The sequence below is a fragment of the Vanessa cardui genome, chromosome 5, assembly GCF_905220365.1.
Source record: "Vanessa cardui chromosome 5, ilVanCard2.1, whole genome shotgun sequence".
NCBI classification, from domain to species: Eukaryota; Metazoa; Arthropoda; class Insecta; order Lepidoptera; family Nymphalidae; genus Vanessa; species Vanessa cardui.
This window is the reverse complement of record NC_061127.1, coordinates 13090758-13111907: the sequence shown is the minus strand read 5'-3', so window position 1 is coordinate 13111907 and position 21150 is coordinate 13090758. Positions and strand designations below refer to the sequence as shown.

Sequence of the window (21150 nt, the reverse complement as noted above, 5' to 3'; positions counted from 1 at the left end):
ACGAATCAGGGCCGGAAGCGAAAGGTCAAATCCAATAACCGCGGACAAGGCTGCGCGAAGTTCCGCCCAGGCTGGGCACTCTGCGCGCGTGTGCTCGGCCGTGTCCACGGCTCTGTCATCGCAGTGATGACATACCACCGACGGCTCTCTCCCGACCACTTCGCACAGGTATCATACAAAGTTACCCTACCTTAACTTCCTCACCATACCTTTGTTTAATGTATAATAATTATTTTTACGGGAACAGATCGAGCGGTATGTGTATAAGAATATGTGATAAGATAACGAAACCTAAGTCCATGCTACTTTCAAAGTTTAACCCAAAATTTAGAATGAGTCCATTCATTCTAATATCTAAACTTTAATGCAGGTAGTAAGCAAGTGTCTAGATCATCTGTAAATCGCATTTAACAAAATGAGTAAGTAACTAAAACAAAAACGCAACTTTGTATATTTCTTTATTACTTAAATGAAATATTCAAACATCTCCACATTAAAATTAAAAACAGAACTTTTATGCACTCTGTGCTATAAGTTTGTTGTGCCGACTATTTTGTACTTCGCCTCTTGTTTTAAAAAATAAAATCAAGACCAAGGCTCATACTTGGACTAACTCTAAACGTAAAAAATATGTCTTTTCCTCCTATTAAATAGAGATTGTCTAAAGATAGTCTGCACCAAAATTGACTAGATAATTATTTATTGCATATGTTCTTCAATATGTCGAGTGAGGCGCTCATACGCTGCTTTGTTCCTATATAGGTGTATATTTGATTTAAGCTTTTTCATTAATAGTTGAGAATCGATGTCACTTAATGTTATTAGTGCATCTGGAACAAAACAAAACATTTAGATATATAATTATTTAAACAACGACAATTTTTTTCAAGATTAAAAAAAGGGAAAATAAAGATATTAGTCAATGTGTTCCCTTTTTTTAATCTATGTGATATAATTCGAAACAATTCGACTTTGATGTGCAGAAATGTTTCAATCATTAGAAACAAAATTAAGAGTATTCAATAAAAAGAGTAAACCACAAAAACTCAAAGCTATATTTAAATGTTTCCCTGATGAAATTGTAGTGTATGAGTTTGTATATGACGTCGTTGTGTAGATAACTTATGTAGGCTGAGATCACCGCGAATATGTCTTACCCAGCATTTCCTTCTGAAATGTTTCGTCGTTATCATCGAGGTGTATGAGCATAGCGCTGTACAAAGCATCGATGTGAGCTCCGAAGACGGTGGTGTCGTAGGGCTTCGGACGAGCACCGAACAGCGTGCAGAGTGTTTGGACGGCGTAGGACCGTACCTTGTCACTGCTATCGTCGAGTCGCTTAATCACCACTAAAACATATTATGAAATTAAATTACGCTCTCAAAACTATCCTTTTTAACCATCCTTTTTAACCGTGCTGTTGAAACACAAATTATTTTGGCAATGTCACAATCCACTGATCAACTGATTGATTTTGAGTTTGACAATAATCATCATACAGCTGATTGGCTTAATGGTTATACAATAACCGAAACTGATTTCAAGCTCCTATGTCAAATGTCATCAAATCAATCCGCTCAAAACGAAGGAACATAAAGTATGGCCGTACACATGAGCAAACTTTCCATACTAATGTATGTATATAATGTAGATAGCACAATTATCCAGCTCTTGATAGTATACTGGGTGTATACTATATATATATATATATGACAGTAGATTTTATACATCTTCAAAAATTTGTATTGAAGCTTTCAAATTCTATATCTATAACGCTGGTTATAAGTTGTAACAACCAGCTTAATGGCAGACACAGAATTTGACATTTACATAAAATACGAAGAAAATCACGTCTTGTTGATATGACGATATGAAACTCATCCATTCAGCGTAAATTGGAGAGTTTTAAAAGAATTTATTTAATGCAAAGTTAAAATTACAACCCATTCGGAAAATAACCTATTGAATATGTAAGAGGAACTGGCAAAATTAACTCAGTAGAGTTTTTCGTATCTTACCAAAATAGAGCTTGTGCAGTATGTCGGCCGTGAAGCAGCCCCGCGGGCCGGCCAGCCGCGCGAGGCAGCGCGCGGCGCGCAGCGCGTGCTGCCGCGTCAGCGACGAGTTGTCGTCCGACAGGCCCACCAGCAGCGGTACCAACCGATCGAGGAAAGGCACCAGAGACTCTTTGTTTGGGAACAAATCTATTTTCTGAAACGAGTGAATTATTTTGAAGTTATTAGTTAATTGCATTCCACAAACTTTATAAACATATATACGTAGATTTTAAATGGCAATTACGGAATATACGGAACTGAGTTGGTGATAAAACTAATGACAGGGAACCGCAGTCACGGAATATATTTTGACTTATTAAACCTTCCCAGGGCACAAAACAATTTTCGTTTTTTGATATCTCATATGATTCATAACTCAATAAGATTTTTTTTTTTATGGTATAGGTTGGCGGACGAGCATATGGGCCACCTGATGGTAAGTGGTCACCATCGCCCATAGACATTAACGCTGTAAGAATTATTAACTATTCCTTACATCGTCAATGTGCCACCAACCTTGGGAACTAAGATGTTATGTCCCTTGTGCCTGTAGTTACAGTTACTCAATAAGATGTTTAAGGAATGTTGCAAGCACGCACATGTCGCGCCGTACCTCGTCGGCGTCGTCGTCGGCGTGCGGGCGCTCCTGCAGCGCGGCGCACAGGCACGCCGCCGCCGCGCTGCGGATGGCCTCCGCCGTCTTGCCCGGAGACCAAATGAGGTTGGGCATTATCACTTCTGCAATGAAAGCTAACTGAGTACCCACTATCCTTTTAGCTGAGATAAGAGCCGAGATGGCCCAGAGGTTAGGAAGCGTGCATCTTAAGCGATGATTGCAGGTTCACATCCACTGCTGAATATATATGTGCTTCATTTGTTTATATAATTCATCTCGTGCTCGAAAGTGAAAAAAGACATCGCGAGGAAACCGTTATGCATCTATTGTGTTTAAAATTTTGCCACATCTATGTTCCACCAACCCGCAATGGAACAGCGCGGTTGAATATGTTCCAAACCTTTTCCTCTACGGGAGAGGAGGCCTTAGCCCAGAAGTGGGAAATTTACAAGCTGTTGTTGTTTGTTATTCTTATCCTTTTAATAAATTTCTTAATACCGGATGTAACGAGCATTTATAAAATCAAACAAAACTATATACCTAATTGGCAGAGATGGACTAAACATTCGCTAATAACAAAAAAAAAACGAAATACGCTGAACTTAAAAGGCGATCTTGACATGGTAGAAAGTAATTGTTCAGTCAGTGCTATATATTTGTCTCTTCAGTATTCCCATCTACAATTAACCTTCCACGGGCTGCCGAGAAACTTCATCTTTAGTATCACGCATCAATATAATATGTTATTTCACATTCACTCAGCACCATTTTTAAATGAAAGAAGCAGGCTTTTGACCGATAAATAAATATAAATAACAGTAAATTGCTAGATTTTTATTTAAAAAAATCTTAATGTCGCCATCTCTAAAATGACTCAATTTAATGTAAGAATAGCATATGTACCTAAGCGAATATGGACTTATACATTAAGAATTAACTCCAACCATTTAAAGGCCTAAACAAGGAACGTACCATCGATAACAATCTTCAAAAACGCTTCCAACTTGTCCGGTTCGCATTTACTGAAGTTGTCTTGCCGCTGTAACAGCACCGTCGACAGGGCAGTGAACACTTTCAGCTTCACTTCTGGATCCAGTTTCGGCGGCGCGAGGCATTCTTTCAACAGCGGAGCGATGAGATGCAACTGGGTTCCCATCGCTGAACCTGATTTAATTTAATTTTACTACCTTTTATCCAGTCACACTAAAACACTATTTCGGTTAATTATTTATATCCTACTAATTTTACTTCTAGGACTTTGGATATTACTACGTTGTTGACGTCCAAACGACTTTTTTGACAACTCCACAATTAATATCATAGATTATTCAAAATTCGACCAGTGGCGGCGTAAGGCGTAGCGGTGCCCAAACTGTAACTTGCCCTCATTAAGATTCGAACTTGCGCCGCCACGGGATTCAACTAATGTTTTTGATTCATTAACAAAAACCCTTACTGGTGTTCGAATTGTAATCGCCTCTATGATAAGAATTGTTCCAAACAAGTCGAGTAACGACAAATTAAGAGTAACAAATAAAACGATGACCGTTCTGGATATATAACAAGAATAATATTTTACGACATCTCTCAATATCAGAAACAATGATACACTATATCATATGGTTGTCTGACTCGTCCGACAAATCTAGAAAGGGAACTTATTTTTGCTGTAGTTCATATTCAACGCACCTGAGTGCAGCAGCACACACTCCAACAGGCAGCGGTCGGGCGTGAGCAGACTCCACGTGGCGGCGTCGCTTGTGATGGCGCCCAACACTCGCCCGATGTGCTTCTCGTACAGAGAAACGATTGTGCTTCCGCATTTCTCAATACAGCGAAGTTTGTCCAAATTTGCTACAGTAAAACATTGAATGCCGTGTCGTAATTTCTGTTTGGTTTAATCAATTGTCCCAATAAAAACCACGTAAAAACAAAGTTTTCTTTTAAATTAATTCCAAGTTTATAGGCACTTTTAGTTCCTCGATAATCGCTACACGATAGGCAGCAAATCACACAAGACTGGAAAATATGCAAGCGCATTGAATAATTAATTTTTGCACTTTTGCCCGTGCATAATAGTTTTAGTTCCACCTTTGTGAAATGAAAACATGAAAATCAATAGAAACATGACCTATCTATTATGACCTATCTATTCTATACCTTCGTGACTATTATCGCGAAGATACTTTTGGCGCCTGAAACCACTCAAGCTCGCGATTCAATATTCAAGTAAAAGCCACTAGTATATTATATACTTACACAATGCCATAAATTGTATTTTATCATCGCAGGGCATCGCATACACCGTGAAGTTAATAACAAACAGCTGTTCAGCTACGGACTTGCAGTCGTCTTTACATAAGTCCATTAAGGCTTCAGTTACAAGTATCAAGTTCGTCTGATATTTTGGCTAAAAATCAAATAAAATCTAAGGTTAAGCTATGTAATTTGGTAACTATAATTTAATCCTCGACTCCTAATAAAATCCCATTAAAAACATCACTAAAAACTGGTCAAAAATACAGTCGTAATTATATATTTCTCATATACATATGAAAAAGTATTCCTTACGTATGAAATTATAAGTAGCATCATCTAAAAAGTATTTTATACCATAGAATAATTATGATTTATTTGACTTATGTAAAAGTAACAATAGAATCCAATTTTTTTTTACTCTTTTAGTTTCACAGTATGTTTTAAAACAAATTTCCTTCTTTGCATGTGAAAATGTCCGAAGAGTAATTTAAGAAGACTAATGTCTGCTCACCTTCCTGACCCTGCAACTCTCGGGATCTGCCAATTCCTTGCACAATTCAGTCATAACCTTCTCCTTAACCAACTCTGCCCGGGATCCCTTCAGAATATTGGCAATAATAAAAAGAGCACTCCACGAGTCTACCTCAGTTTCAACGAGCGGCCACCAAGTATCCGGCGTTATGAAATAACCGAATAACTCAGACGCGCGTTTTACCTGCAAATTATTTGTATTTGTTTTGTTATCAGGAATTGTCCATAATTTCCAAATACGATAAATTTATGGCTGATGTTACCTACTGCTTAGTAAGCCTCATCTTGCTGAAGCCACTTACAAATCAAATCAAAATAAACTTTATTCAAGTAGGCTTTTACAAGCACTTTTGAATCGTCATTTTACAATAAAGTGAAGCTACCATCGGTTCGGAAAGTAGATTCTACCGAGAAGAACCGTCAAGAAACTCAGTAGTTACTCTTTTTTAACATTTAAAAAATACAAAGTCATGTTAGTTAAACACAATTATTTAAATTAATATATCCTGCGTACAAGTCAACAGGTATTAACTTCATGCTTTTTTATCATCTGTAAATCTTGTACACTATCTATGAATGTAACATTTGATTTTATACCTCGGCGAAGGTGTTATCTAGGTGGTGCCATGGTCGTCCCAATATTTATTTTACGAAATACATCTAATGCTTTAACCGATGGTATCGAGTTCGAATCCTACTGTGATACGCAATATATATTATAAAATTTACTAATGTTGCATATTGATAGCGATTAAAGTTCATATCCATACAATTGTAACTGGCCACTTACAAAGATCATTACACCTCATTACACTTTTGAGATACAGCCATACTAATTTGGGCTAGCTCTACTCACTTCGAGCACAACCCTCTGGTCGTCGTCTGCCGCTCCGCGATGCAGCACGCGCAGCACAGTGCAGGCGTGCTGCGTGCTGCCCCCCTCCGCGCACAGCAGCAGCCAGCATAACAACTGTGCACAACGCAGCCGTGCGTCGGCTTGCCAGCCTTCCATCTCTGTTGTCACAATTATTAGCTGGCCGATTGCATCCTGAGAATCCCAATAAATTTATATTTAAACATGTATGAAAAAGTTGTTACAATCTCACCTCGACATATAGCTGGGACTATCTTTCCGATATTGCTCTGGACCAGGGTTCTGCATCCAAGATTGGGACGTTTAACATCAGGGTAATGTTCTGGTATGTCTTTAAGGAAATCACTTTTCTTCTTCAACTCCTCTTCATTCTCTTCCAAGTATTGTAGGCCTATGTCATTCCATAATTTAGTTGCTGCCTCTCTAATAACCGTCATGACATCGCTTAAACTGGAATGTAATAACATTAATTGTTAAGTTACAGTCTGTAAAAGAACATTGAATTTTAATTTATTTATATACATGATTATTTAACTGAAACATGTTTAAACTTGTGATGAATTATAAAAAACAATCAATACATAAAACATATGCAATATTTTGTCTAGATATGTACCTACAATTTTGAGCTGACACAGGTTCACTCTATTTAATTGTAATTCATTTTCATTCACAAAATCACAGTATCATCTTAATACCCATCTAAAACAAACCTTGTTAGCAGCAAAGGAATCATACGATGCCAGAAGGAATAACGATCCTTATAACATAACATCCAGTTGCCAACTTCTATAGTCACTTGCAGTCTCACTTGAGTATTCTCATCAAAGAGTTTCTCAGCCATGGGCGTGATAGAAAGTTCAAAACATTTGACATTGCCAGCCATAACAACAGCACCTACAAAAAACCTATGTGTTATTTACTATTTTTAATGTATTTATTTTATAACCAAAATGAAATAAAATATATACTACACCAATAGCTTTAATGGCTCCAACTCGCACTCTAAAGTGTTGATGAGAAAAGTTTGATAAAAGAGGCTTAACATAACTCTCAGATTGAAAATGAAAATCTCTCTGGAGAATTTTTGTAAGCATTATTATACACTCTGATGCTTCTAACTTTACTTTAGGAAATGCATCGGTACAAGTTTTAGTTAGAATACTGGTAAAATCATTAATGAATGGAACAAGAAGGCATGTTCCTTTGTACTTTTCCAATATCTTATGAACCAGTTCAATTAAAACTAATCGAATCTCTTCTGCATCTTCTATGGTCTCTGCAGCGCCGATACGCCGCACAATAACAGGGAGTATATAAGTCAAATAATAATCATTCAATGGCAACTTTTCTATAAAATTGGACATTATTAATATTGCTTTCTCTCTGCATGACTCTGAAACATCTGAGAAACATTTTAACACATAAGCATAAATTTCAGAAAAAACAACAATCAGATCGCAATCCTCATTCAATGGATTTTCAAAAATCTCTTCGTTAATTTTAATTAATGCCTGTCTTCGTGCAATTTTCGAATCACTTTGAAGTGTGGTTATATATGGTTCCAAAGCGCCCCTTGGATTGTCCTGTAGCTTTGGTTTTATATCCGACATTTTTTTTTACTTTCACAGTAAAGCTGTAGCAATCTCTCTTCTATATTACTCGAAAAGATAATATAATGAAATTTGCAATTTGAAAATTAGAGAGATATTGACAAACAAATACATGTTACCATGACAACATGTTGTCAAAAGTCAATGCTGATTGCTGAACATTAATTAATAGACTAATTTTCATAGACTTTAAATAAAGTCATTACTAATATTCGCAGGGTTTTTGGTGTAACATATACCTAAGCTTTAATTAAAATAGATATTTTAGAAATGGTAAATCTTTCTTTTTGTTGCGTAGTTCAATTTTGATCTTAACCTGGAAGGAATATGTGTGAGTAGTATGAGTGTTTTTGTTTCTTATTTTAGACTAATCGTCATTTCGCTACTTTAACTATTAAAAATCTATAGATACTAGTCAGTCTGAACGAATTTTCAGACCTATTTCTTTTTTATCTAGGCGTACATCAAATAATAGAGAGACATATAATTATAATTTAATTTGAACATTTTTACGTTTTCGGCATAGAAATTAGCCTTAACCGCAGATGAAATAAGAGTGTCATTTGTTCTTTGAATTATTATGTAGCAGGCAGCAGCGTGAATTACATTTCGCATTAAAAAAGCGAATAGAATGATCCAAGATCCAATGGAAAACTAACTGCTACTAACTACTAATTATAATTTATCAATATAGATAGCAAGATAGACAAAAAATTGTTTGAAAAATATTTAATATTATTTAAACATACATGAGACAAATAAGAAGTATTGGTTTTATTTATTATAAACATTAACAATGAATAAAGAAAACATTTACTTTTAGGACTATTCATATAAAAGGATATACCCATGTAATTACTTACATTTAGTTTCGAACACAAATCCATAATATTTACAATAAACAACAATAGAACTCTTAAAAAAAATCCATTCACGAGTTTATAAAATGTAATTTAGCATGCATAAAATGAAACTTATTCTGAACACGAAAACGTGCACCAATCCAATATCGCCAAGTAAAGCTGTCAACGTCTTTAAATGAATGGACGAGTCTTCTAGCACATCAGATCAGTTTAATTTTACTATTTTGCTGCTTTGCATTGTGTAAAAGTTGTATTTAATATTTTGCTTACATAGAATCAATTTAAAATGAATAAATTCAGTGTATTTTATTTATTATTTTTGGTAGCAGTTCTACAAACAGTTTTAGCATTAAAAGAAGGCGAATGCGAAGTCTGTGTGAAAACTATTGATAAATTTGCAGCCACGTTATCAGATGACGTTAAAAGTGATCCAAAACGTATCGAAGCTGAGTTCAAAAAATTTTGTAAAGGTTCAAAGAACAAGGAAAATCGCTTTTGTTACTATTTAGGAGGACTAGAAGAATCGGCGACCGGCATACTCGGCGAACTCTCGAAGCCTCTCAGTTGGTCCATGCCTTCTGATAAAATTTGTGAGAAGCTGAGAAAAAAAGATGCTCAAATATGTGACCTTAGATTCGATAAACAAATTGATTTGAACAATGTCGATCTTAAGAAACTCAAAGTTAGAGACCTAAAAAAAATTTTAAATGATTGGGATGAGGTCTGCGATGGGTGTATCGAAAAAACTGATTTTATTAAAAGAATAGAGGAACTCAAACCGAAATACATGGGTAGATCTGATTTGTAGTAGGACAATTTAATTGATAGGTAAGAATTTATATCCCATTTAATTGTGTATTAAAATTTTGTAATAAGAACCCTTTATTCAGAAATGGTATGTGTTCCTACTTAATAATTTGCAAACTTTTGTGAATGAAAAAAAATTTTTTTGAAAGGCATGGATTCCTTTCTTTATCTTATGAACTCCATATCTGTTTTTTTTACTTTATCAGGATTGTTATCATCAATTTATATTTTATTAATTAGGATCAAATTAGCAACTCTTTACCAAAAATTGTCCCATACGGCAAGAATTTATGTATGTGATCAATAGTTCTTTTTTATATATTAGTTTTTGTATGGAGTTAGTATGTCTGATCCTAATTACTTATTATATTAATTGTTTTATTATGTTTCATATTTCAGAGTAATAGCAGTTTTGGACATGTGATACCTCATTTGGGTGTGTAAATCAGCAGAGGAAGTCCAAGTGAATAATAAATTATTGCATAAGACATGATTCTGTGGGTGTATGCATGAGTGTTGTACGCATTTATGATAGCATAAATTAATAATAAAACTAAGTAAATATTTTTTTGATATACCCTTGTTTTATTTAATCCTTTAAACAATTATAAACATCTACTACTTATTTTTTTACTGGATAGGTCACAATCTAATTCAATTTTATCTTAAATAAGAGCTTCTTTTCCTATAATAGAATATTTGATTATAATAGTTGAAAATGTTTAGATAAAAGATATGACATCACCTTCATATTAAATTAATGTTTTTATACTCTGTATAAGTTAATCATGTATTTGTCTTCAGGTGTAAAATTATAATAAATTTCCAGCTAAAATATAGGAATTAATAAAGATATGAAAAGTTATGTTTTCTGAATTAATGTGAGAACTACTCAAACTCATAGTATGATATTTTAACAGGTATATTTATAACTGTCATAAAAAAAGCACAATTATTTATTGTTATATTACAATGACAAAGAAAAGATGATTCTATTAAGGTTTCAAAGAAAACATAGTTTGAATCTAATTTTATTGTTTTTAATTAATGCATCCTAGATTTGCTTCATGCACATACTTTAATTTAAACATAAATATGACAGACATTGCATGGCATAATATGGTTTTCTCATAGTTTAGTGGTACTTGTAGTTCCTGTGGTGCTCTGAAAAGAAATAATAAAATAAGTTATATAAAATATGATTACAAGATATTTTTTATAGTGCTGTTTACTTATTTTAAATTACAATAAAGGTAAGCTACAGTAAACCCATCAACAGTTGAAGTAAAATTATTTTTAAAAGGGAATGTAATTCAGTATGGCATCAGTGAAGGTTTCATAGGCTAAAGATATTGTCTTTGCTTAGGTTAAATTTCAAAATTGCTTGTTGAGTCAGCAAGCAGTCTGTAGCGGGATAAAATGTTTTCTAATATATTGGATACTTGGGTAGATGGCACACTAACACTTTATATTTTGTAATTTGATAAATAATAATTATTTATTTCCTATACCTATTGTACTGTAATATAGTACTAGACTAGAACTGCAAATCAATTTAATTATGTTTTATATTACTTACTCATTTTGCCGTAGTTGATCATATAGAAGAAAGTCATTGATCCAACTACAAGCTGGAAAAATGGAGCAATACCGACTTTCTTGGGCTGAACATACTTGTGTTGCCACCTCCACCAAGCTTAAATAGAAATATTTAATCAGAATTACACCAATAACTCTTTACCAATGTGCATAGTAAAATAAATTTTATAACCTTGAAATTATCATAATATAAAAATAATATGCTTAATACCTCGACTGCATGCTCCCATAAATGCTGAAGGAGTCTTGCTTCTACGGCCAAACCATGCTCCGACTTCATTCAACTTAAGTTGTCCGAAAGGAGTATCAGCTGAAAACAAGACAAAATTACATAACCGACATTAAGATCGCAAAAAATATTTAATATATATACTTACGCTTTCCATAATACCGAGCTGGATCGTAGGGTCCATGAACGGCTGGATTGTATTCTTTAGGGTAATCGCCGAAAGCCATCGTTATTCGGGTGTAAGCCGAATTATCGTGGATAAAATTTATTGCAGAATTCCAAATTTCACCCTACAGTCCACAGATGTGATTATGACAATTGACAAATACGCCTTTTGCCTATAGATGCAATAAAACATTTACATAAAAATATTTGAAACTAGTTAAATAGCATTGTAGTATTTTTTTCGGACAATATATATGATTTTAGTTTTTATTTCAAAAATTTACAATACATAATGAATGTATGAAAATAATATTTATAAATAATAATATTGTAACTGGCAACTACCAAATTCATGTTAAATTATTTTACGTTTGTCTGTTCCAAATAATTATTTAGCAGATTTCATTCTTCGTGATAGTGATATTTCAAAAATATTATTTAAATAAAAAAATAATATCAAAATGGTTTTGGAAAGTACTATGATTTGTGTGGACAACAGTGATTATATGAGAAATGGCGATTTTCTTCCTACAAGATTACAAGCTCAACAAGATGCTGTTAATTTGGTGTGTCATTCCAAAACAAGATCGAATCCAGAAAATAATGTTGGATTACTAACTTTAGCAAACGTGGAAGTCTTAGCTACATTAACAAGCGACGTAGGTCGAATATTATCAAAGCTTCACCGTGTTCAGCCAAACGGAGATATCAATATTTTGACTGGTATAAGGATTGCCCACTTAGCTCTGAAACACCGTCAAGGAAAAAATCATAAAATGCGTATTGTAGTCTTTGTTGGATCACCAATAAACACTGATGAGAAGGAACTTGTCAAGTTAGCTAAAAGGCTAAAGAAAGAAAAAGTCAACTGTGACGTCATCTCTTTCGGTGAGGATTCTGATAACAATCCTCTTTTAACTTCCTTTGTGAACACTCTGAATGGCAAAGATAATACATCCGGTGGAAGTCATTTAGTTTCTGTACCTGCAGGTGGATGTGTTGTTCTCTCAGAGGCTCTGATTTCTAGTGCTGTTATTGGTGGGGATGGTGCTGGACCATCGGGTTCTGGTTTATCACCATTCGAATTTGGCGTGGATCCGAACGAAGATCCAGAACTTGCTCTTGCTCTCAGAGTGTCCATGGAAGAGCAAAGACAACGTCAAGAAGAAGAGTCTCGACGCCAACAGGCAAATGTAGAGGGGGAGGAGGGTAAAACTGCTGAGGTTCCAACTCCTGGGATGGAAAGAGCTATGGCTATGCCTCTTGGACGAGAAGCTATGGAATTGTCCGAAGAAGAACAGATTGCTCTTGCTATGCAAATGAGCATGCAACAAGAAGCACCTCAGACTGAAGAGAGTATGGATGTGTCTGAAGAATATGCAGAAGTTATGAATGATCCAGCATTTCTGCAAAGTGTTCTAGAGAACCTTCCTGGAGTTGATCCACAGAGTGAGGCCATACGAAATGCTATGTCCACCATCAAAAAGGACAAAGATGAAAAAGATGACAAAGATCAAAAAGAAAAAGATGGAAAAGGCTCAGGTTCAAAAGAAAACTAAGCACATTTTTCAATTTTTTATTTATACAAAGTGTACTATTGGTAATTTTCAGAGTCCACTGTAATATCATTGTCACTTTTTAATTTTAGAACATAAATATATTGATTTACAAGAGATACATTTATTTCCACGATATCCAATTCAGTCCCTCTATTTTATCATACTCTGTAATTAAATTCAAAGTTAATAAATAAAAATTGGCAAATATATTAATTATCTATTATTCTTTATTTATACAATTTTTACTGCATACTTGAGTCATTCCAATACTTTTTAGTCTTATACTTCTTCATCGCTTCTATTAATTTCTCATTTCTTGGTTTACCTCTCATAGGTTGTAGCTTTGACAAAAACATTTTATCAATCTCTGTTGGAGCAACAATAACTCTTATATGTATCAAATGTTATAACATGGCTTATTTCTATTACGTTGTGTGAAAACGGGACTGAGGCCCTTCATTCTTTATCACTCTTCTGATTTTTAAATCAAGTTGATATTCAGTTACCCTTCTGAAATCGTGAGAATGTGGACTCAGCCCATATTTCACTAAAATAATAGAATATCATTTTAATAATTAAATTCAATATGACTACATCAATCATCATCTCACAATAATAGAAATAACAAATTTGTGAGGTACCATTGTTTTCTTCTGATTTTGTTTTATTAAGTAACAATAGTGAACTCTTGATGTCTTCCAACTGTGGCTTAAAACTTTTACTGCTGTGATTTGTAACTGAAAAAGTCGCAAGTAATTTGTACAATATTTTAAGTAGTTCAAAATATTTGTATATAGGTACATATTTATATGTATAAAAAAAAACCTACCATTTTTTGACTTTAAGATACATTTAAAATAATTTCAAAAGAGTAAAAATACTTAGAAGTTGCGAAAGAAGAACAACCACTGCAAAAATATTATTAAGTATGAATATAGGCAAAATTAAACTAACATTTCTTTCCATTTATTGGTGATGGCTTAACATCTCTGCTAGTTGAAGAAACCTTAGATCCTGCATTTAAACTATCACGAGATGAAGATGCTGATTTTATAACGGCTAGAAATATCAATTGCAATAGTCAGACAAAATAATTTTAACAAAACAGATGCAATTTGAATTAGGCAAAGAGACAAATATTGATTTAATTTAAAAACGAACAAAACATTCTATTAGAAGCTTGCGTTACCAACAAAGACAGTCTCATAATTTTCTTTTTTAATATTTTGTATAATAATGCAATTTATATACCTTCGATATTTTTAACACTTTCCCTCGATGTACTACGTTTACTAGCAACTGGTAGTCGACTTTTGCTTAATTGCCTTTTTGAGGAAGATGCTTCTAAAAATTTAATGTGACTAAGTGTCTTATACATATTTCAAAATTTCAAATGATAAAGCCTAGAACAACTACTTCAGTTAAGAAATGTCAAAAGAATTGCATTGCACGTTAGGATAGAATTGAAGGTGTTAAGGTTATAATTTATATATTTATTACCGTCATCTTTTGTGTCCAATGTTTGTCTCTTCGAACTTAAGTTAAACCTCTGTTGCATTATTAGTTGCGTGGCTATGCAAACAGACAAAAGAATTAAATTAAAATGTTTTATTCAAATATTATGTTTCCCGGCTCGAAGGACTACCATTGGTAAAGTTTTTTTTTTTCATAAAATATCATAAGATACTTAAATATATTCATTTAATTCTATTTAGTTAGGTAGTATACTTTTTACTGAAATAAATTGTATGTCTAAGTCGTAGATACTTATACCATGACATTCTTACGTTTGGGTAGGCTAGTTTTCGTGTTCGAGCTCTTTGGATCGGACTTCAAGTTGGAAGTAGTAGAAATATTAGGGACTTTTTCCCTACTTCCGGATACAGTATTAATAGCTGTCCAAAACAAATTACCAACTGCGATTATTGTTATCATTAATGGTCATTGCTAAAACGAGAGCCACGATGTGATGGAGCTTCCGAAAAATTAAATAGTACAATATACTCGTCAAAATGTCTAGCATTTGTATGTTTACTGAAATAAAAAGGTAGTTTGATACTTTGACATAATTCTAAATTTTCTCATGAAAGTAGTAAAAATGAGACCATTCAATACCTCCTTAATGAAATAATCACAATAAAAGATGAAACCATGGTCATAAAATTTTTACTATTTGTAGTTGTAGCAAAATGAGATGAAATAAATGAGCTATATTTGAAATATTGAAAAAAAATCAAAACTTCGTTAGACAACTAGTAATCTTATTAGCAAATACAAATTACTACACTTATTTGAATCAATGCAAAGGCGTTAATAAGAATAATTAATCATAAGTGCATTGTAAATGGCTTAATTTTTTTTGTAATTGAAGTACTTATAGAAATCAATTACTAACACGCTCTTTGCTGTCGCGAGTCACGTGAATTCGAAGCAGCTGCGTTCGGGGTGTTTTTGTTTCCTGCTTAAAATTTAATTCTTAATTTAGTAATCTACATAGCGAACAAACTTTGTAAGTCAAGACGATATAAAATTGTTTTTATTTGTAAAGATTCGTGCGTAACGTTATCACATTTCACTGTTCAAAATAATTATTCCTGAAACTAAAACTGAACAACTAGTTTGTTTATATCGTTTGGAAATTCGTTAGCGGCTCAATGCCTGGCTTTTGTCCACTAAATAATTTGGCTAAATAAGACCACAATTACAGTTTTTCTGCACCTGATAACTGAATTGGTACCTCTTATATAATATATATAGAGAGATATATATATTTTGACAGATACTGCATTTTCATACCTTTGAACGATGTTTGTGGTGGTAATCTAGCGACTCGAGGCGGTGATTTGCTGTCGCTTGCTGTTTGAAAAGTTATATATAACGATAATGTCCAATTACTTTTGAATAAATATTTGATTTGATGAGTTACTGTAATTTGTTGTGCAGTTCGGAAGGTGAGCTGGCCTTGTTATAACAAACGCATGAGCCTTAACATCTCAGAACGATGGGGATCGCAATATATGGCGTATAAATATACGCCATATAGGTGCAGGGACATTATTACATTACTCTATGCCTTCGTGGACACTCAGAAGAGTGCTAATAAATTTAAATGTTGATGTTTATTGGACGATGTTACTATCTGTTAAAAATATATATAAGTTAACTTTTTATGGATCGATGTCATCAATGGTTTTCCGTAACCAGAAGCAGGTTTCATTTCTGCATTGTTACAATAAGTATGACCATTATATGATATGTTAAAATCAAACTAATATTATTATTAAACAATCTAATACGGAAGAGTTATGTACCTATTGCTTATTCCAATCGAAGAAGCATAATCAACTCACAATAGGTTTATCTATTTGAGAACTCGACCAATTATATCCCGTTAATTTGATGTCAAAATTTTTTTTTATTTGTCTTTACTTTTGAAATTGGGTATAGGTACCTATTTTTGTGATATTACTTTTAAGTTACAGGACTGATTAAGAGATCTAGAGGCCCAGGGCATCAAACGAAAGGACACCTGAACAAAACATTTTGAAGAATTTCATCGGCGGGATTTTTCAATAATTTATTGCGGAACAAATTAAATTAAAATGTATATTTTACCTACTGGCATTAATAAATAAATTGATTATTTTCGTCAATTGGAGCATACAGCAACAAAATTTAAAAAACATAATTTGCTCGAACAACTAGAGAAAGTATGGACAAAATGACATGATGTTTTGTTTTTTAATCATATTTATTTGTTTAATAGTATTATAATCAGTCTCAATCGTTTTTGGTCATCTTTATTTTATTGCCTATCACTATTAGTATATCAGTCTTTTAATTAAGTTGGAACTATAATAAAATGTATATTAAGAAAAATGTAACTAATCACAAAAACCATGCTATCCATATAGTACGGACAAAATGACATAATAATGCTTAAGAAAACAGTTCACAAATAAATCGTTTGTGGTCGTCTTGGGGACATCAGCACATGACGCATGAGCGCAAAGGAAACAAGAAATACATCGTAAGCAACTTTATATTTCTTCTCAGAGAGCCTTTAAGTCACTTTTAAAGCCGCGAAACACGTTTGAACTGTGACGCGACTGTGACAATGGCGCCCAATATCTCACAGGATTTAAAAAAATGGTTGCTGTTACAGTGTACAATCGCGGAGATGTAAATAAAACCCGCCAATTTCTAAATAAGGTGACTATGTCATTTTGTCCGTATTTGCCTTATATATAATCGGGACCAGAAATGAAAGAAAAGAACTTTTGGTGTCACTCGAACTTTTTCTAGGTTTATCGGACTGGGAATAGTCCTTTGCTTCCTTCATTCATGGTGATTTAAGAAAGTACGAAAAAGGATGTTGAAATAGTGACAGATTGATTTTTTTTTTATTAATATTTTGGGCACTATTTTAACTTAATTCGAATAAAACTAATTGATACTATTTAAGTATTATACATACTTACTGTCTATTCGACTATTATTAGATGAAGTAGCAAAACTTTCTTTGCCGTCTTTAGATATATTCGAAGATTTCCTTCCTGTGCGACCTGAGTAGAAGGAAATTTACTATTTATTATTATAAGTTGGTAGGAACATAAAGTCTAACTATTAAACAAAAGTAATCGTCACTTATGAAAATATTTTTATACCTGAATAAACTATAGTACGCCCAAGCCAAGCTACGTATAGAGAGGACGTACCTATAGAGAGCTAAGCAGATTATTTAATAGAAGATGGGAAATGTGTTTGACTGACAATTAATTATATTGTAATGATATATAGAGAAGACTTCGGGGCAGGGATTAATACAATTATTCGACCATACTTTTAGTGTTTCAGTTTAAAGGTTGAGTGAGCCAGTGTAGGCACAAGCACAACAACCATAAAATGTTAATTTCCAAGATTGGTAACGTGAGTAATGATTATTTTTATTACAGTACCAATGTTTATGGACAGTGGTGACTAATTATTATTATTCATTGACCACACTTGCCAATATTTATACTTTTAGTATAAAAATATTAAAATGAACAAACTGTAAGTACCGTATAATACTTTAGTTATACCTACTTGAGGCATTTGAGGCTCTTTCAGGAGATTGTGGTGCACTTTCCGTTGATGATGGCTCTGTTTATTTAAAAATCTATTAAATAAAGATGAATGGGTTTTGATTATTATAATTGGAATCGACAAAAGAAGACTAATGGTTAATCTGTCCGAAAAATATTCGCTTACGTCCTTCTTTGGAGTTCGAGCCTGTTTTGTACAAAATTTTATTAAACTCGGTTCAATGGTTTTAACACTAACATACAGAAGTTACTTTTGTATTTAAAATATTAGTATAGGTGTATAGATATACAATAAATCAATAAATAGATAGATAGGGAATTAATGAAATCAACCCTAGAGAGATGAAACTGTCATTTATAATTACTAATAACATTCTAACTATTGAAAATACTTCGTACTTGGTTTTTCGATTATAATTTCCTAAATAAAAAAGAAAGTAGATTCTATTGGGAGAGATTATATTCTATCTTTTATGTAACACAGTATATAGTTTTAAGCGGTAATACCTAAGCATCACGCCGGTTATTCTAGAGCCGAGCAAACATACTCCTTAGACGTTATCAACATGTGGTTTGAAAGGTAAGTCACATTATCAAAAATCCTGTGACTATGTGTAAAAACTTGCTTACAATTTCCCTACCTCAATTGCTAAAAATAATACCTACTTAAAAAACTGTACGATAAAAATCAAGTCGAGCTCAGATATAAAAAAGCTTACGTTTAGACGATAAACTTCTAGCAAAAGTTTTAGTTGTAGAACTGGATGTACTTTTTTCACTGTTTCGGTCTTCTGACAAGCTACGGCTCCTGTCGTGTCTTAAACCTATACGTAACGCAGTTATAGTAACCAAATCAATAAATTTATGAAATTATTATTATTATATTATTGTATATATATTATTATTACTTATATAGAAGTGCAAATAAAGGTACAACATCTTTTATAGTTTCAACTTTGCCAATGAATAGGTTAACAACAACAACAACAGCTTGTTAATATCCTACAGCTGGGCTAAGGCCTCCTCTCCCTTTGAGCAAAAGGTTTGGAACATATTCCACCACGCTGTTCCAATGCGGGCTGATGGAATAAACATGTGGCAGAACTATTATGAAATTAGATACATGCAGGTTTCCTCACGATGTTTTCCTTCACCGCCGAGTTCGAGATGAATTATAACACTAATTCAGCACATGAATATTCAGTGGTGCTTGCCTGAGTTTGAACCCGCAATCATCGGTTAGGATGCACGCGTTCTATCCACTTGGCTATCTCGGCTCAAATATTTCGAATATTTTTTTATAGCGGCTCGTTTTAGCCTTACAAACAATTAATAGACAAGGCATGTTAGGGAATCATCATATAAGTAGGTTAATACATTACTTGTGGGACTGCGAAATTTCGCGTTTACCTATACAAAAACATTTTTAGGTGTTTCAAATCCTATAACAAATTTTGTTTTGATTTAATTTCATTGTAAACTGATGAAACCTTTAGTTAGATTAGTTTCCTATAACCGGCCAGTAACTTTTTTCCACCGTCTAAAATTGATTATTTATTAAATTGTAACAACTTAATAAATAACAATCAAGAATTATCTTTATTTTTCTGCGCATATAGATGCTCTACAAAATAAGATTATAATCGTTTTTTTACGTGCAGCTATCGTCCCATAATCAATGACACAAAAATCGGCTTACCCCCTACTCATATATAAGATTGTTAATTCAAAATATCTCTGACAATTAATAATGAACACGGCAACCAGTTTGCGACCAGCAGATAACTTTTTATTTGCTTCTTACTTTAAAAAAAAAATGATTGAAATTTTATGACTAACGGGAAGCGTAACTCTCTTTGTACTGTGCAGAAAGGCGGGAACCGCAAGATGGCGACCTCCTCGGTTGAACTGTGAATTTATATCAAGTAGGAATATTAAATATTATTCTAATCTTTTTAGTGAATTATTACAATAAAATACGATCTCTGTAGAATACTTAATTAGTTTAGAATAATTTCATATATGTATAGTGTATAATAATAAAAAATAATCGATTTGAAAAAACATTGACAAAAATTAATCCTTTGCAGTGGTATGGCGGCCATTGGAAACTGTTGGAAAAGTATAAAGTAAAAAAAAAGTTAAGTAACAGCCTGTACATTTCCCGCTGCTGAGATAAGGCCTTCTCTTCCATTAAGGAGAGGGTTTGGAACATATTCCACCACGCTGTTCCAATGCGGGTTGGTGGAATGCACATGTGGCAGAATTTCGATGAAATTAGACACATGCCGGTTTCCTCACGATGTTTTCCTTCACCGCCGAGCACGAGATGAATTATAAACACAAATTAAGCACATATATATAGTGGTGCTTGCCTGGGTTTGAACCCGCAATCATCGGTTAAGATGCACGCGTTCTAACCACTGGGCCATCTCAGCTCTATAGGAAAAGTATAGCAGGATGATTTTTCGTGAATGGCTACTCGACGATGATTAGCTATGCAAAAATTAGCCTGGTACAAATGGTTGAATTGTTTTATTTAAATTAATGTATTCGCGTCGGTATGGAGGGCTGTAAGTGACACCCGAGAAGTATGGCATTAAATTACCACCTACTTTATTATTTTTCGATTATCTGAAAATACAAGCATTTTTGTAGAACAAATCGTTCGACACTCGGTATTTTTCCGACGCATTCAATTAACGCCCACGCGATTGGGCCGCCGGTGCGAGCGCTATGGCCATCATTTTCCTTTTTGCCTTTACGTAATTAGGCCACTGAGAACCGCCATACTGGCACAAATGACTTTTTACGATTAATCTGTGTCATCATCTAGCGAGCTATAACGTCATAAAAGGCGAAAATTTGCAATTCATGAAAATATGTAGATA

The 21150-nt window shown here is 33.6% G+C and overlaps 6 protein-coding genes and 1 long non-coding RNA gene across 7 annotated transcripts; 2 read left to right on the top strand and 5 right to left on the bottom strand.

Moving 5' to 3' along the window:
* Positions 1-441: 441 nt before the first annotated feature.
* LOC124529975 (dynein axonemal assembly factor 5) lies at positions 442-8078 on the bottom strand. Its single transcript, XM_047103941.1, has 12 exons — positions 7314-8078; positions 7051-7234; positions 6570-6787; positions 6320-6477; positions 5444-5647; positions 4933-5083; positions 4363-4527; positions 3646-3837; positions 2671-2795; positions 2019-2211; positions 1158-1349; positions 442-830 (listed from the first exon to the last, which is right to left on the bottom strand). The coding sequence occupies exons 1-12, from the start codon at positions 7948-7950 to the stop codon at positions 700-702; spliced, it is 2550 nt and encodes an 849-aa protein (XP_046959897.1). The 5' UTR covers positions 7951-8078; the 3' UTR covers positions 442-699.
* An 886-nt stretch (positions 8079-8964) lies between these two features.
* Positions 8965-10195, top strand: LOC124529885 (mesencephalic astrocyte-derived neurotrophic factor homolog). Its single transcript, XM_047103821.1, has 2 exons — positions 8965-9641; positions 10020-10195. The coding sequence occupies exon 1, from the start codon at positions 9100-9102 to the stop codon at positions 9619-9621; it is 522 nt and encodes a 173-aa protein (XP_046959777.1). The 5' UTR covers positions 8965-9099; the 3' UTR covers positions 9622-9641; positions 10020-10195.
* Positions 10196-10644: 449 nt separating this feature from the next.
* On the bottom strand, positions 10645-11798 carry LOC124529886 (putative ATP synthase subunit f, mitochondrial). Its single transcript, XM_047103822.1, has 4 exons — positions 11597-11798; positions 11431-11529; positions 11200-11316; positions 10645-10784 (listed from the first exon to the last, which is right to left on the bottom strand). Exons 1-4 carry the CDS (start codon positions 11673-11675, stop codon positions 10756-10758), a joined length of 324 nt encoding a protein of 107 aa, XP_046959778.1. The 5' UTR covers positions 11676-11798; the 3' UTR covers positions 10645-10755.
* Positions 11799-11980: 182 nt separating this feature from the next.
* Positions 11981-13288, top strand: LOC124529590 (26S proteasome non-ATPase regulatory subunit 4). The gene has a single exon (XM_047103371.1). The coding sequence runs from the start codon at positions 12075-12077 to the stop codon at positions 13170-13172; it is 1098 nt and encodes a 365-aa protein (XP_046959327.1). The 5' UTR covers positions 11981-12074; the 3' UTR covers positions 13173-13288.
* A 21-nt stretch (positions 13289-13309) lies between these two features.
* LOC124529591 lies at positions 13310-14784 on the bottom strand. The gene is made up of 5 exons (XM_047103373.1): positions 14673-14784; positions 14424-14516; positions 14127-14231; positions 13814-13909; positions 13310-13539 (listed from the first exon to the last, which is right to left on the bottom strand). Exons 1-5 carry the CDS (start codon positions 14728-14730, stop codon positions 13415-13417), a joined length of 477 nt encoding a protein of 158 aa, XP_046959329.1. The 5' UTR covers positions 14731-14784; the 3' UTR covers positions 13310-13414.
* A 175-nt stretch (positions 14785-14959) lies between these two features.
* On the bottom strand, positions 14960-16056 carry LOC124529592. Its single transcript, XR_006966432.1, has 3 exons — positions 15969-16056; positions 15568-15633; positions 14960-15067 (listed from the first exon to the last, which is right to left on the bottom strand). It is a non-coding gene; the product is annotated as an uncharacterized LOC124529592 (long non-coding RNA).
* A 258-nt stretch (positions 16057-16314) lies between these two features.
* Positions 16315-21088, bottom strand: LOC124529834. The gene is made up of 6 exons (XM_047103756.1): positions 21073-21088; positions 20099-20167; positions 18979-19083; positions 18261-18317; positions 17654-17737; positions 16315-16391 (listed from the first exon to the last, which is right to left on the bottom strand). The coding sequence occupies exons 1-6, from the start codon at positions 21086-21088 to the stop codon at positions 16315-16317; spliced, it is 408 nt and encodes a 135-aa protein (XP_046959712.1).
* Between the last annotated feature and the right edge of the window lie 62 nt (positions 21089-21150).